We start from the raw sequence: 16,967 nt of genomic DNA, 5'->3' as shown, positions 1-16,967 counted from the left end.
AGTCTAGCGCATGAGGAAAATGGGATCTGACAAAAACTTGAATGTGCTTTTGGACTGCCATGTCAACAGTATCACCCTGCATTGTTCTTCTGTAACAGTCTTCATGTAGACTGTGAAAACAGACAACTGTATCTGAGTTAAACACATATTTCGTGAATAGTATTCATTGTTAATAGATGAATGTCAAGGAAGTAAAATTGTTTTTACACAAATGCTTGATTCAGATACAATGCATGCACCACCAGACAGTTATGACTGTAGTACTAGGTAGGAGTGTAGGAAGTATCCAAATCGGAGTTAAAAAAGCTTGTAAAGTGGTAATTTAAAGTTCTATCAAAGAACGCTTTTAAAAGGATAATTGCCTATTTTATTTTATTTTATTTTTTAATTGTCTATTTTAGAAAGAGTAAAAAATGTATTGTAAACAGTTTAGCCATCATCTATATACAGACTGGCTTCTTTTCAATTGTAAGAGGCCATCACCTTTTATCCTCTCCCTCTTTTCCTTCCTTTCAGTACTATTAGGAAACTATTTACAAGTGCACTCTTGGACAGTGTTGAACAGTAATTATGACTTGCTGACGAAGAGATATGAACAATTACTGAGCCCATTTTGAAACCCTACACTAATAAAGTCATTAGATGCTGCCCTTGCCATGATCCTTCTAAAAGCTTCTGAAGTTACAAGAACACACAGCATTGTTTGCAGGGACAATTGCTGCTGGCAGAATGCAAACCTTGAGTTAAACCATGCTGCAAATTGATCTTGACATTCTGTTAAGACCGCCACTAAAAATCAAAAGCAGAGGAGAAAAGGAGAAAATGAGTGGGTAGGATGTAATCATGGAACAGGAGGGGTTCCTCCTCACCTTCTCTCCTCCCTCTTCACAAAACAAACCAGGGAGAAAATGACAAACTCTCCTGGTGTTTTGGAACCTTTATTTTAAAGCATTAATTAAGCCTTGACCTGGGATGTTTAGGATGGCAATACATTTCCTTTATAAGGATTTGGAAGGAAAATGTGTCATAAAGGAAATAAAGGAGTTTGGGGAAAATTATATGGAAATCTGGCATGAAGGCACTCTGGAAGTCTTAATACTCTGACCATAACATGTCCATCTGTTTTTATCAGCTACTTTGCAGAATCCATATCTGCTCGTAGGGAAGCAGCTGGAAATTAACACTCCTTGTGTCTCCCAAGGAGACACCACACCTGGGCTATATTTGCTGGATTAAATGGAAGCATAGGGTTAGGGTAACATGGTCAGCTAGCTTCAGCCAGGCATGAACCAGCAAGTAGTCTGAAATTAAGGGTAAGCCACTGTGATATGGCTAATTACTGAGATGGAAAGAGCAGGCAGACAACCTACTGATAATAAGAGATTTAAGCCAATTAACTCTTGCCAAAGATTAAGTAATGTGGAAAACTATTACTTGAATATCAAGGCTAACAAGTACCTGTCAGCACAGCAGCATAAGTCTACAGTGACCTATTATACTGCACCCAAGGGCATTAAGTTCAAAAGCTAACATTGATAGGCAATAGAATTGTCTGTGAACACTGGTACTAACTGTGTCATGCTACATGTGTTACACGTAACCTGTGTAACCCAGGCTCTGTCAGTAATTCCTAGGGTTCTATCTGCAGCTACTCTGAACACCACTTAGAAATAGTGTGCAATGCCTACTTTAACACTTTGTGGCATGTCCACTGATGTGCCAAACATTTTCATCTCAGGAACTTACATATAAGCAGCTCATTCTTCAGCACTCAAACATTGCTGATTACCCAGTTTGCACTATCCTAGTCAAATTCAATGCTTAAATTTTCTAAAATGAGATAATCTAAAGCAATATCTATACTGGATGTACTAAGACATTAGCCACATGGGCCTATTCAGAACAAGTGATACCCATTAACCTACTTATTACTGGTTAATACAGGCGGTTTATTGTGCCACATGTATTACATGGCTTTCCCTGATGAAACAGTCAAGAACCTGTAGTTCAACATCAAGGGCACTCATGTGTCAATATTCCCACTACCCAGTCCCAAATAGCTCTAATAAGAGTTTTTTATATAGTTCTATGTATATTTAATTATGATGGTGCCCAGATGGACCTTTGCCTAGCTTCTTGACATACTGCAAAATGAAGCAAGTCCACCATTCTTATATATCCAATGGGCATATTTATTTTAATCAAAGCCACCACCAAAGCAGAAGGTTCAGAGTACCATCCCAAATGGCCCAATTTGAAAGACCAATTGCTTTAGAGGTATCAGAGAGACTTGGTGAGTCTGGGGGAGAAACTTTGGAACCAGTGGATAAACTTGTCTTTGGTTAGAATTCAATCCTCTTTCCAGATGGCCAGCGGGTTCCGGGGGCACACAAGCTGAGGCCACAACAGCCTGGGGTACTAATGTTAGCAGAAGATGAGGTACCCCTTCTAGTTATTTTTAGTTCATTCTCCAAGGAGAAGGCTTTTGAAGGCTTTTGCTTTATTATTCCTAATAATGGCTGTTGGGGAAAATCATACAATTAGAGGGATATGGTAGCATCTCCAATGATATTTCCACTATCCAAGCTCATCTCTCTTATTCATTATGTTTCAAAAATCCTATTAGAGATTATTGGTTTAATCTATCAATATAACACTTATATTTTAAAAGGTACTTTAATGCATTGACATTACAGACATAGCTCCCCTGGGAAGCTGACAACCTAACAGGGAGATAGACCATAAACATTTCATATAATGAATGCCATCAACACAAGTTAGTACAGTGATACTATGGCAGTATACAGAATGTGCATTTTTACCCAGACTGAGGCAAGGGAAGAATGGGAGTAGACGCAAGGCTTCCTAGAAGTGGTATATGTTCTGAATTTCAAGAAATTATTCTCTCATAGACGATCCACTCTCTATATTATGCTAAAAATATTTTTGTTGTTTATGTTTATTAGTTAAATCCACCATGGTTTTATACATGTTACAAGTCCAAAGGGTTCCTGATCTCTGCTTCACTGTCTGCCTATAAGCAGATGCCAATACCAGCATGAATTATTGACAAAACAACTTCTTGAGATCTGTCTATCCTGATTGGTTGGCCTTAATATTCAATTTGGTTCAGACCACACAGGATTACATTAGCTGGCCAACTCCTATTTTTTCTCTCCTCCACAATTCAGATAGCTAATTATGAAATTTATAGTACCAATATCCTTTTGTAAGAATAGCAACTCAATAAAGTAAGAATGCTGCTAATATTAAAAAATCTCTGAAGAGAAAGAGTGAAAATCTATTATCACCTTCTGTGTGCCATCTCTTTCAAGTCCTTCCCTGGCTCACTCAGGTAGAATGACTCAGTATGAATTTCATCTATACTCCCAAGGTACCCTGTATATATTTCATATTACATATTAGCTCTTATGTCAGTCTTATCTACTAGACTATGAGTGTTTTAAGCATTAGCACTGTATCTTTTCCAACTTTTCATCCTCAGTGCATAGCACTGATCCTGGTTCATATTAAACATTCAGTAAATGTTTGAAAAGTGAAAGTGTTAATCCTTCAGTCGTGTTAGACTCTTTGTGACCCCCTGGACTGTAGCGTATAGCCATTTCCTTCTCCAGGGAATCTTTCTGATTTAGGATTGAACCTGGGTCTCCTGCACTGCTGGCAGATCCTTTAAAACATCTGAGCCACCAGGGAAGCAATAAATGTTTAATAAATGAATAAACATGGAGCAATATATACCTTTCTTAAGATATTTTAGCCACTTCCATTGAATTACAAGATCTCTTTGTTTACTATTATCTATTTGGTTTTAGCTTTTTCTTTACAGTTATATCCTACTGTTTTTATCAGGATCATTGTTTTACTGGATATTTGGGAAATTATATCTTCTAGCACCTTTTAAGACTAACAAGGGCTTTCTGCCTACTGCTTTAAGAAAAAATGGCTCTGAAATGCAACTATACCTGGAAGCCAGTAAGACTATACAGAATTTTCTAAGAAAGAAACTTCCATTTAGATATACAATACTGAAATTATAAGCAACATTCTTAAGTGGAATTAAATGAATACATTCATTTGTCAAATTCTTACTGAGTTTCTTCCCCAGAATTTCGTAAAGTGCTTTGTTTAATGAGACAAATAAAATAAGTCCTTCCAGAAGATCATGATTTAGTGAGGGAGAAAAGAGGCAAGTAATCACTACTGTTAAAGTCTGATGTTTTAGTTAATATTTGGACTGTTCCACAACCAATCTAGAAGTTATTCTAATCCATTATACAGATATAGACTGATTAACTTAAGCATTCAGCTTAGAAAGTTACTAGAATCATTTTGGAAGGGGGAAATCCAAACCATCTATATCTTCAGTGGTGTATACCTGTAACATTCTATAGAAATCTGTTTCTTATTTATTCTAGTTTGTTAACGAAATCAGGCATTCTGGATTGTTAGCAAAACTAGGATATCTAACTTATAATATCAATTCACATTCATATTCTTGTAACTTAACTAAAGTATTCACTTAGTTCAATATCCTTCACTTAAAACAGAAGAGATTCACAGTAAATTATGGAGGACTAATGTTTCTGTAGGTTCAATCCAAATATTTCTTAAGCAAAAATAAAATAGTTTGGCAAGTCTTTTCCTGTCTTGGGCATTAATGTCCCCAGCTATCATATCAGAGGACAGTCTCATAAAACCACTAAGGAAGCATCCAGACTAAACAGCTTATAGACATCACAGAGATGGAAACTCAATTAGATAATTTTATTTAGATGAATCTGTGGTAGATGGTAAGAAAATTGTGGCTAAAGCCAAACTCTTTTGGGGGGCAATATATCAGCCTAAGTAATTCGCTTATAATTTTGTATATCAAAAGGAAATCTACTTTTACTCTTAAGTATGGAAGTATGGAATGGAAGAACATTCCATTCTAGCAAATTGTCATCTTGTGTTTGTAGAATGTGAATTTTACCATAGGCCTTAACTGTAAAAATGAGCAGCTGTACACAAATAGCAGCAATATAATTTTACTTATTACTTTATAGAGATAAATGTAATACCTTAAAATAGTATTTAATTTGTAATATGGATAGAATTTGACTTTGAGTAAGGATGCCAAATGTTTTAAATCCCAGAAATTATGTTTTCTCCCCATTGCCTTGTTTCTTGTTCCTATAAATGTTTATTAAATTCCTAATGTTTCTATTTAGTCTTTAATATCATTTCTTTTTATTTTCATAACAGTAACTTAATAATGAGATGCCACATAAATGTTGATTGAAATATCCTATCATACCTCATAGTTGGTCTTGCAACTCCTTGAGAAAGAGCTCTAAAGCCTTCAACAAGGCTTTTATTTTGTGTTTCAAAAAAGTGTCATAAGGAGTTAATAGGACACAGCTGTACTGGCTCTTTCTAATAAGCAGCTTCTGTCGCTTTGGTCACCACAGGTGTCTCTGTAACCTGCACACTCTTATTACTAGTGTATCAAAGTTGTGCTACTTAACAGACTTCTTTAGTAAAACATAACAAAGCAATTACATGGCTGTTGATTGCCAGTCATAAAAAAAAAACCCTCAAACACTGCTTTTCAAAAGAAACTACACTGCAATTTTTTGTCATTGTAAAATAAAAGGAACTAAGGAATTAAATGGAGGATAGAACAAAATAACAGCAGGTAGCCTGCTGAACTTAGCCACTACAGATGGTTTAGAAATAGTGTTTCCTTCTCCATCGAGTTGTGGATAAAAGGAAAGGAGGAGATTCCTTACTGCCAGTGAATGGCAAAAGATTTAGCCAAGTCTCCAGTCTATGTATTTTGCCTCATGAAAGACCTTCGATGCTGCATTTTTATCTGTTTTTGGCATTGCTTTTCATCACCTTTAACTGAGTGTGAATAATAACCTGATTTAATTTAAACAAATACAGGTGCTAAAGGTTCTTTACTTATGTATAACAGGGAATATTTCCAAGGCAGAACGAAGTCATCCTATGAAAATTCCTAACCATTTACTTAAAGAAATGAAGTATTATTTGAAGAAACTGCTTCAACATTCTTTTGCTTCACTTTTAAGGGAAGAATCATCTTTCTTTCCATATTCATATTACATAAAACAAAGTCTGAATGATGAACAAAAATTCAGTGAGCCATAAAATAATAAAAAGACAAATCAGATGATTTCCAATTGTTCTACAGTCATTTAAATCATGTAACTACAATAGGATTGCCTGAAATGAATTAATTTAATTTCCCTGTTCATAAACCAGCAGGCTGTGATTATGATTGTGTTAACACCACCCAAAGTTGCATCACAGGATGTTATGGCCACAAGTGTAATTAAACACGATGAAATATATTTCAGAAGGTAAACTCAAATAGGCAAAATATGAAGAATTATTCATTACTTACAGATATTATGATTAACAAACAAAGTAAATTTATCCTGACAGCTATGAAAGGGAATTTTTTTTTTTTTTTTTACTGAGAATATGGATGTATTGCTGGCTGTGTGCAAAAGAATGTGTGCAATAAAGCGATTACATCAATTAGCATATGCTAGAGTTAAGCTATTACCAACTCCACTGGACTAGTCCAGAATGTCTTGCCTTCATCACTGGAATTATTAAGAAAGCAAACTTACTAGTAGGATTATATATTATATTTTCCTTGTCTTTCCTGAATATTATTAGAAATAGATTTTAATGTTCAACAACATATTAGAACATTAGAATATACAGTACAAAGAAATGTATTTTATTATTGCAAAAAGATAAGAACAATGTATTTTGGTTTTGGGGTTATTCCTGAATTTAAGAAATCTTTTATTAAAGTATTTTTTCACAATTGTAAATAACTGCATATATTAACTACAACAAACAGTTTTTATCTAATTAAATGTAATAATAGAAAAGCTGAGGATGAAAATGTTTATGATGATAAATCAAATACAATGATGACTTAAAAAAAATAAAAGCCCAACTTATAACTTATGAACAACAGTATTACCTTGCTCTGTTGGCATCCTTTGTCAGATCCCAAGCCCAGGTTATAAAATTTTGACTCAGATAAGAGACAATAGATTCAGCACAAAGCATTTGTGAGCAGAACACGTTGGTTAATACACTTTCATCATGGTGGAGGTAGATAGCAAGAAGCTTTCTCTGAAAAGAGGAGAAAAGATTGATGAATTAAAATATCCACTGATGTAACCTTCCTTGAATTTTGAAAGGCACAATCAGTCAATACAAACAACAAAGATAAAAATTAAATGTTATTCCCTAAGAGTATCTGACACCTGGAGCTCCTAAAGCATCTACTAATTTGAATACATTTTGCTTCGGATGATTATACTCTGTCTTACAGACTGCTGTCACAGATTCCTGTTAACATGTGCAAGCCTATCTCAAGCATGAATCAAAATAAGATTGCATTTTATTTAAAGGAAATGTAATTACAATTCTTCATATTTAGTACATACTTTATAAGTAAAGGGAAAATTAATTCTGAGCTATTCAACAATACAGAGAAAAAAATACCAATTAAGACTGAATGCCAAAATCTCCTCTTACATATTTTTTATGTTTTTAACCTGAACACTGAAGAGTCTCTTCTACTTGAAAGAAAAAAGTCTGAAATAACTTTTGTTTTAGTTCCTCAGGTAATTTCAAAGTCCTTAATGTTTTTCCATGTCAAAGTCCTTACTTCAGAACATGTGATTGATATCTACTTGCCATTTGAAAGGATGATAGAAAAATGTTTACTTCACATGAGTTCTTTCTAGTTTATATTTCAGAAAATATCCAATGTAGTTTCTCATATAGAAAATTATTCTTTCCTTTTTGCCTGATAAAACTTGCTTTCAAGAAATGACATTTGCTCTTTTAAAATGTACCCTCTGTCATAGCTAGATAATCAATAAAATAACTGAAACTAAAAGCTGATATTGAGCAATATAATTTGCAAATGTCAGCTTTAACCACAACAATGGTGGTTAAAGAACCTAAATTGTCCTTAACTAATTTTCTGGTGCTACGCTATAGAAGAGTGGAGTTTAAGAACAGCCAGTTACCAGGAAATGGAAAGGTAAAATATTATGATAAATACACAAACTAATCTGTGAAATTCTGGTGAAGGACAATTTTAAGGAAGCTTAGAGTCCTTCCCCTCATATTGAAAAAGAATGTGATGATGAAAAAAACTGCTGTGTTGTAAGATGAACAAAAGATGGGATTTTATTATAACCCAGGGTTTTTATTTATTTAACCCATTCACAGAAGAAGGGTTCATGCTGATGAACATCTGATGCTTGGAATTATGTTGATAAACAATCCTAATAATAATAATAATCATTATTTTCTTCAAAGGAAAATTTTGTACTATGTGAGGGTAGCCAGAAGTAGATGCTTCCAAAATGAGTGTGTTAGTTACACACCCATTATCTAACACACCCATTATCTACTTTAATCCCTAGAATAAACCTGTAAAATGGTATTCTTAACTTTATTAACCTATGAGGAAACTGAGCTTTAGAAACCTGACTTATCCTAAATTTCACAACTAATAAGTAAGTAGTTTATCTGGGATTGGAATCCAGATTGACTGACTCCAAGCCTAGTGTTCTTTCTTTGATACTATAGAAGTAGCAAAGAACCCAACTACACTACACTCCAGGCTTAGAGAGCTTGTAGAGTATTAAGGCACCAGATGCTCACACATCAGTACTTCTGGGGCCTCAGAGACAGCATGTAATGTGAATAAGGGCAGAACTCCTGAGTGTAAGTAGCTCCAACAGTAGCTGCTTCCAGGTGTCAATTTATTCATTCAACAAGTATTTGTTAAAATATTCTTTGTCTCAGGCTCAGCAGGAAGCAGTAGTGATGAAACATCGAACAAGAAAGGTTTAGGGTTTTTTCATCTATGTTGACACCTGCAGATAATAGTAGCTGGTATCTAGGAAGTCTGTAATCAGATACATTGTGGGAGAGATATTTATCTGGAAGATTCCTACTCAATCTTTAAGGCTCAAAGTAAATGCCTCTATGAAGCCTTCCCTGATTCTCCAAGGCAGTGGAGCGCTTCCTTTTTGGGCCTCTATCTCTTCTGTTATATTATAATTGTTAACCAGTTTCCCCTCTAAACAAAGTCTCTCAAGGGTAAGGGCAGGATCTCTTTTGGTCTTCTTTGCATCCCTAAGTTAGCACAGGTCTCAACATATTTGAGGAAAGAAACAGGACTGCTGGTTTGTATCAACGACAGCCCTCTGGCAAAAAAGACACCAAATGGTAGCCAAATCACTCTTAGTAAATGAATCTAGAAATCTACTGCTTTAGGGGTGGGAATATGAACCTGGCAGCACTAACAAGTTCAGCACTAACAAGTCTTCTCCTTAGAAGCTCTCTAGCCCAACAGACAGAGAGATGTCAACCTCTAATTCTGCTTGATTATATCTCAGCAACTACATTTAAAGAGACACTGGGAACAAGAGAGCTATCCATTTTTGAATCAGCATATTTTTAACCAAACAATAGCAATGGCTAAATCTTTAAAATGCTTATTTCTCTCAAGAACACTGCAATGGAACATTTAGACTTTGGGAAAGAGATTAGCAATTTACATTGCTATATCACTGATTTAATTTGAATGCTCTTCCAAAACAAACACACATATACTGAAGAGGCTACTAAGAAACCCAACATGGAGAGTTCCCTATAAGTGCAGCCGACAGTGTTGACTGAAACTAAACTTGGAAATCCAGGGCACTAATGCACAATATCAAGCAATAAAAAGCATCTCTTTGGCAATATTTAATTTAAAAGAAGAAGAAAGAGGCAGGCGAAGATCAGGCACTGTCTGTTTTGGAGGATCAACCATTCTGCATTTCAAAGCATTGGTCCCTGCAATATCCAGGTTACTGTGCTAGAATCTCGACTATTATATCGCAGTTGTGAGAGGGAGGGCAAAGATGTGTTTACTCAGTGATTAGGCCCTTAGAATAAGCCTCTAGCTCCTAGAGAGACAGCTCACCACTTATTCATTTGGACCAATTCACAAAGCCTAGGAAGATTAAACATCCATGCTGAGAAGACAAGCGAATGCAGACGGTGAAAAAGAAATAAAAATTCTTTAAAAACTCTGAGATGACTTCATTATTTTTCCACAAGGAAACTTTAGGAAAGTGTTTAGTTAGAGAAAAACCCACATTGACCTCTCTCTAAACCCTTAATCTTTCCTTTGTGGTGGCACTGCTTTGTGGTAAGCGACTGGCTCGCCTCGCCCCTCTTTTCACTGGAAGCTGAGAGAAAAAAGGGTCTGGAGAAACAGTTTTCGTTCCAGGGACACAAACCCCTGACACTGTTAAACATGAGATGCCAGGAAAACACACTTTAAAAAAAAATCTCACTTTAAGCTCTAAACTGTGAGAAAGGAGATAATACAAAGAGTATCAGAGAAGGATCTTCAGATTGGGGGTATTCCCATAGTAGCTTTCACAAGAAAAATTGAAACATCTTAAAATAATCTTTTCTCCCAAACATAATAATGCTTTCAACTTTCAACGAAATTTTTTTCTTCTGCTATTATGACAGTAAAAATAGGTAAAATGTTAAGACTTAATAATATGAAAATGCTACTAAATTTTGGTTACCTAAATCTCTGATTAAACTATAGGCACCTAAATGAAACCCCTCCCAGACTCAGATTTCTGATTATTTTATCGACTCAACTAAACACAGGCCAAAACAGTGAGAACTGGGTTGAGCATATCAGAAAACTGCTTTTGTGAAGAAAGGGCATTTAGTACATAGAAAAAGCATAGGAAAATGTTTTGTTTTCCATTACTATAACCATTTTTCCCTTTGGCCCATTAATAATTCAGTTCAACAACATTTACAGAGTGCCTATGTGTTAGGCATTGAGAATATAAAGATGAATAAAACAAAGTTCCCGTGCTCTCTAAAAGTTGGGGGTCTGGAGGGGATGGCAAATGCGGAAAGCAAAAACTTAACTGCAGTATCATATGAGAAGCAGTAAGATCAGGGCATTTAAAGAATGTACATTTTATTTGTCCTTTCTAATTTGGCAGAGAGAGTGTAAGTCTGGTTGACGAAAAAGGCAAGCAGCCTAGCTATATTCTCCTCAGACTCCCTCTTTGTGATCTAGGTTTTGGTAACACAGTTAAAGGAAAGCCTCCAAGAATTAAAGTAACAGAAAAAACTGTGCTAAACCCAGTTTTGCCACTTAACTGCTGTGTAATTATTGAGGCAAGATGTAAGGATTGTGGATATAGTAGGTAAAATACCTATTTACAATGTGTGGCCCGTAATGGGTGCCGAATAAAATGCAGCTGTTAGGCTCAAGATTCTGAAAATATCCATGCAAAATAAAGGATTTAAAGGCCATTTCAAGATAAATTATAGCCATAAAAATACAACTCCTTCATTCCTCCTACTAGTGTTTGGGATGCTTAATTGTGTCCGCAATTTCAGGGCTTCACTAATCTTCATATTCAAATCCAGGTGCTAAGGTACTAAGTCGACTCTTAGAAAATGCCAGGCTGACAGCAACCAATGTGACCTGGCCCTGAGCTACAGTAGCTATTGTATTTAGATACTCAGCATCACAGAACTACAGAACATTAGAGCTGGAAGAAATGAGCTGGCTAAGTCTCAAAATAAGCCAGGCACAGAGCAGACACTCAGAAAATATTTGCTGATGGACTGAAAAGAAAGTTGTCTAGTTTCTTTTTAGGTACCAGAATATCCATAATTTGTGTGTTCAATGATTTTGAAGTTGATATGACAAATGATTTCTAGAAATGGTATTTCATATGTTTTTCAGTATATGAATTAAAATAAATTAAAAATAATTATCTTTGTGTAAACTGGGACCCAATTTTATTTCTCCATTTTCAGTTTCCCTTCTCCTTTTACATCATCGCCATAATAGAATCATCACTCTTCTTTTAAGTTTGGGGGTGGTTTATGATACAAGCCACTGATAAACTGATACAATAGTAAACACTCTTTTATATTTTACCTAGATTGATCAATTATTAACATTTTGCCATATTAACTCAATCATTCTTTTCATGTTTCTTTCCCTGAAACATTTAAAGCTTCACATATCATGACACCTCCACTCTAGTGTCTGTCTCCTAAGAAATAAGGATATTCCCTTACATAATCATTATTTCTTTACTCACACCTAAGACATTTAATATTGTTTACAATATTTACAACTTAATATTGTACAATTATCTAACACAAAATCCATATTCAAATTTCTCCAGTACCTCAAAATGACCTCCGTAGCTATCTTATTTATTGTTTTAAATCTAGGCTCTAATTAGTTCACGGCCAGCTCTAATTAGTTCATCCCAGTTCACTGCCCACTTCTACAATCTTGTTCCTATATATGGATATTCATAGATCCAGCCAGCATCCAACCAAGACTCAAGCACATAGTAAGAACTGTGGCACAGCAGCATGAAGCTACATTGTCTGGAAACAAATTCCTGCTTCACCACCTCCCAGCTCTGTGACGTTGGGAAAGCTATTTCTCTTTTCCGTGCCTTGGGTGACACATAGCTTTGGAAGTCCAACACTCTTAGATGGGAGTGGTGATATGACTATTATATAGAGGGGGTCCTTGCGCCTAGGTATGAACAACAGACAGGCTGCTTCTTTATGAAGGTGATATTTGAGCTGAAATTTAACTTTAGGTGATAGTGGAAAACAGGAAGAGGGAAAAAAGAGTAAAAGCAAAGAGAAAAGGTTGGGAAAAGGCCCTGTGATGTCAATGGCCTGCTGTATTCAAAGAACTCCAAGCTAGTAATTTTGAAGAGTAAAGAATCAGAGTGCAGACTGATTTTGGAGAGAATTGTGACACTCTTTTTTTTTTTTTTTTTTTGCTCCTAAAACCGAGTTGAGGGACCAACTGATAGCAACCAACTAGAGAAGTTCCAAAAGAAAATAGCCAGCTAGTGAAGATGAAGAGATGCTAGGATGGTATCTTTTCCCTCTTACTTCCTAAAGCAGATGTTGGAATGGCATTCTTGAAGACACAGTATATATCTGAGATGTATCTGAATCTCACACTGGGAGATTGCTCATGTGAAAGTCATAAGTTAAACAAACAAACCAAAAAGCCTAAAGCAAAATTAAACTCTCTTTGTAAAATAAGCTAACAAGTGTTCACTGGGTACAGAGCTTTATCAGTTTGTATTGTTCAAACTGTATTACTCAGGTCATAAAATATCTTTGAGAAAGATAACCATGTGCCTAAAGTTCTTACGAATAAGGAAACTGGAAGCCTGGGACTTTCCTGGTGGTCCAGCGGTTATGACTCTGCCTTGCAGTGCTAGGGACACAGGTTTGACTCCTGGTCAGGGAATTAAGATCCCACAAGCTGTGGGGTGACTAAACCCACAAACCATAACTAGACAGCCAGTGTGCTGGAACTAAGAGCCGAACAGTGTGCTGAAACCAAGAACTAACAGTCAGAATGAATAAATAACTATAAAAAAATAAACTGGAAGCTCAACTCACTGGCTGTTACAGCAAACTGACTGTTTTTACTTTTCTTTTCTGTGAAATATTTACTTATATTGCTTGCCCCTACTTATATTGTCCTCTTTTAACTGATCTTTAGAGTTCTTCATGGGGCTTCCTGTTCTTCGTTAAGTGTATATGCTAGAGAAATTAAGTTCCCAATACTTCTAATAAAGATACTAGGCCCTGCTTAACATCAGAGATACTTTGATTTTCTTAATATAGTTATTTATAAAAGACTGTAAATGACAAGGCAAATATAAAACCAACAGATTCTACTGAAATGCTTCAGAGGAAAGAAAGGTCAGAACACATTAGTGTAGGTCTATGACAAAAGCAGTATTATTCTCTGTTTTGTTAGGCACTCCAAGAAGGGTGTGGGAGAAACAGGATACTAGAAGATACAAATGTATAAAAAGGTATACAAAAGCTAACAGGCTGTGAAACGCAGGAGTCAAAAAGTTTGTAAACTACACTGTGCTATTATCGTACTATGATTTTCTAATCATTGCCTGACACTCCACAATTACACATATACAAACATACACAGTTGCTCAGTCTCTGCCACCAATTTCTCCCTTTCCATCCATTCTATTGATACAAACTGCCACCACAATACTTATTTTTCTGACAATGTCACTCTCTTCTTCAGCACTTTCAAAAGCTAACTACTACCTCACAATAACAATAGTCTTTAGCTGGCATTCACGGATTTCCATGTTGAAAGCCGAGTCTACTCTATTTCAGTCTGATTTCCTACTGCTCCTTTACATGTACCAATTATGTAGGCCAATTCATCTTCCCTAGTATGTGCATCTGAATAACTTGGTTACTGTGAAGGTAAGGATTCATTATTTCAAGCTGGGTTAATTGCCAAGGTACTTTAATCTCCATTTCAGAGAAAATGTTGGCTTATATAGTCAGTTCAGGTTCCAGGTTCAAATCCAAATCTGCCTGATTTATTCAATGTCCATCTACTAAAAGCAAACAATCTTATAGATGTTTCACAAACATTTTGAAGATGTTTTACTTATATTAATTTCTTGTTAACCTTGTGAGGTATGCACTACAATACAAATTTTTAAGTTGATGCTCAGAGAGATTGAGTAACCTAATTTTAATAGCGCACGGCAAGTAAATGGGGGCTCAGAACTAAATATAAGAATTCCCATTATTTCTCTTTCTACCATACTCTTTATATTTAAATGAAAATGTTTAAGATTAGATATAGAACAAACTTCTTAAATTTACGAATGGAATACTTAAGAGATCCAATTTAGCTTTTTATCCTTTACAAATAGGTAGTATGAGTAACAGATACTCTCTAGGGACAGGGAGGGCTCCTTAAGAGAAATGATACAAATATGACTAAAGCCCACTAAAAATCAGCCTTGCTTTTCATATTTTAATAAATTTGACCTATATAGCTGTTTTGAATATGGTTATATGGCTCTCAAAAAATAGTGAACAGCAATAAATTGAGAAGAATGCTTCACACAGCAGCAATCTTAAAACTAATTAATTTTAACCAATTAAAAAAAGTTTTATTATAAACATGAAAGATTTTTACAATTTTAATTAGGTAGATCTGATAACTCAGAGAATTAGAGGCAAATTCTAGATAAGGTGCTAACTATATACTGTTTAGTGGAAATATCTAATTACAGAACAGCACATTTAGTATGGCTGCACTTCTATAAAACCCAGCAACATTTTTACTGATGTATATGTTTGGAGACTTTTCTTTTTTAAACCACATTTAAAAGTAAAAACATTTAATAGTGCTTATTTTCAGGTTTAGGATTATGAGGTAACTTAATTTGCTACTTTAAATGTATCTGTATTCTTTTAACAAACACTTCATTCATATGAAAACATACTTCAAAAATTATACTAGCATCATAGTTCTTATCTCATACATGTGCCAGATGCTATCCTAGCTGTCATAAAAAATTACTCTAAAGACACTGTCTGCCTTTAAGGAATTTAAATTGAAAAGAAAACAAAGACATGATGAACAAACTGCATATTTTCCAAAGCACAAATAGGTCTGTTTGGCTGATTTTTCTGGATGATAGAGTGCTAGAAACTTAACAATCGCAGTTCTGGCTTCAGATTTGATTAGTGCTTACTTCTTTTTAAGAAACATTGACCAAAGATGGTATTTAGGTTATTAACTTGAGGAAGCAGAAAGAGCACTACTACTTTGCTGCTCAGTCGTGTGCGACTCTTTGCCTGTCAGGCTCTTCTGTCCATGGGATTCTCCAGTCAAGAATTCTGGAGTGGGTTGTCATTTCCTTGTCCAGCACTACTTTAAAATGGGCCAATTTTTAAAATGAGTGTAATAAAACCTGATAATGAACAAGGTACTGTTAGAGCAAAGTATTCATTTTAGAGCTATAAATGCTCAAATGGGTTCTCAAAATTCCTTTATGGAACTGTTCTTGAAGTTAAGAACAGTTTTTTTTATTATTTTTTTATTCATGTACTGCATAAAAAATCAGTTTTGGTATTTTTCAGATTATTTTCCATTGCAGGTCATTATAAGATATTGACTATAGTTTCCTATGCTATACAGTAAACTTTATTGTTTGTTGTATATCTATTTTCTGCAACCCCATGGACTATACAGTCCATGGAGTTCTCCAGGTCAGAATACTAGAGTGGGTAGCCTTTCCCTTCCCCAGTGGATCTTCCCAACCCAGGAATCGAACCAGGGTCTCCTACATTGCAGGCAGATTCTTTACCAACTGAGCTATCAGGGAAGCACTTATGAGGAGATCCCACTTAATCCTCAAAACAACCATATGAAGTAAATACATATATTATCATCAACGCTTCTTTTTTCTAGATTAGAAACAGGCTCATTACTTGTTTGGGAACACAGAGTTACTAAGTGGGAAATCAAGAATTGAAGCACTGGTTTCCTTAATTCATGTGTAATATTTGGAAACAGTACTGGGTTTGAAGATCTAAGGAAGTATAACAGGATTACTGCTATCAAAGCCCAGTCTCCCAAAGGGCAGCTGGGAAAAGGAACAATCTTTCACATGGGACATAAGCCCTGGCATTGGGATTTTTACTGCTGTTGATTTTTAGTCACTTACAAATGTCTAATCATTCTCTGGGGGGCTTTTTGTTGTGAAGTGATCTTAGGGATAGCAGAACTGAGAGGTGCGGAGGCTATAAGGAGAAAAAGAAACTTCTTTAGGGGAAGAAAATCCCAGGGAATCATGCGTGCGGCTGATGGTAACTTCTGCAACTATAATTAAGGAGGCAAACCAATGGCTCTTCCTTATCTATAGATAAAATGGAAGCTTCATTCAACAAATATTTTTTAAACACCAGGTAATGCCAGAGCATCACAGACCCCTCTATGCTCCTGTTGATGTTCTCAG

At 35.4% G+C, this 16,967-nt stretch overlaps 1 protein-coding gene across 1 annotated transcript in view; it reads right to left on the bottom strand.

Annotated features, from left to right (window-relative positions):
- The window catches only part of FAF1 (Fas associated factor 1), a 487,842-nt gene that overhangs the window by 135,429 nt on the left and 335,446 nt on the right, over positions 1 to 16,967 (bottom strand). The window contains exon 13 of the mRNA XM_052636540.1: positions 7,028 to 7,182. Coding sequence (XP_052492500.1) covers positions 7,028 to 7,182 — 155 coding nt within the window. The remainder of the gene's footprint in view (positions 1 to 7,027; positions 7,183 to 16,967) is intronic.

The sequence above is a fragment of the Budorcas taxicolor genome, chromosome 3 (assembly GCF_023091745.1).
Source record: "Budorcas taxicolor isolate Tak-1 chromosome 3, Takin1.1, whole genome shotgun sequence".
In the NCBI taxonomy this organism is placed as follows: Eukaryota; Metazoa; Chordata; class Mammalia; order Artiodactyla; family Bovidae; genus Budorcas; species Budorcas taxicolor.
Note: the sequence above shows the minus strand (reverse complement) of the source record. Positions and strands in the feature narration are given on the sequence as shown.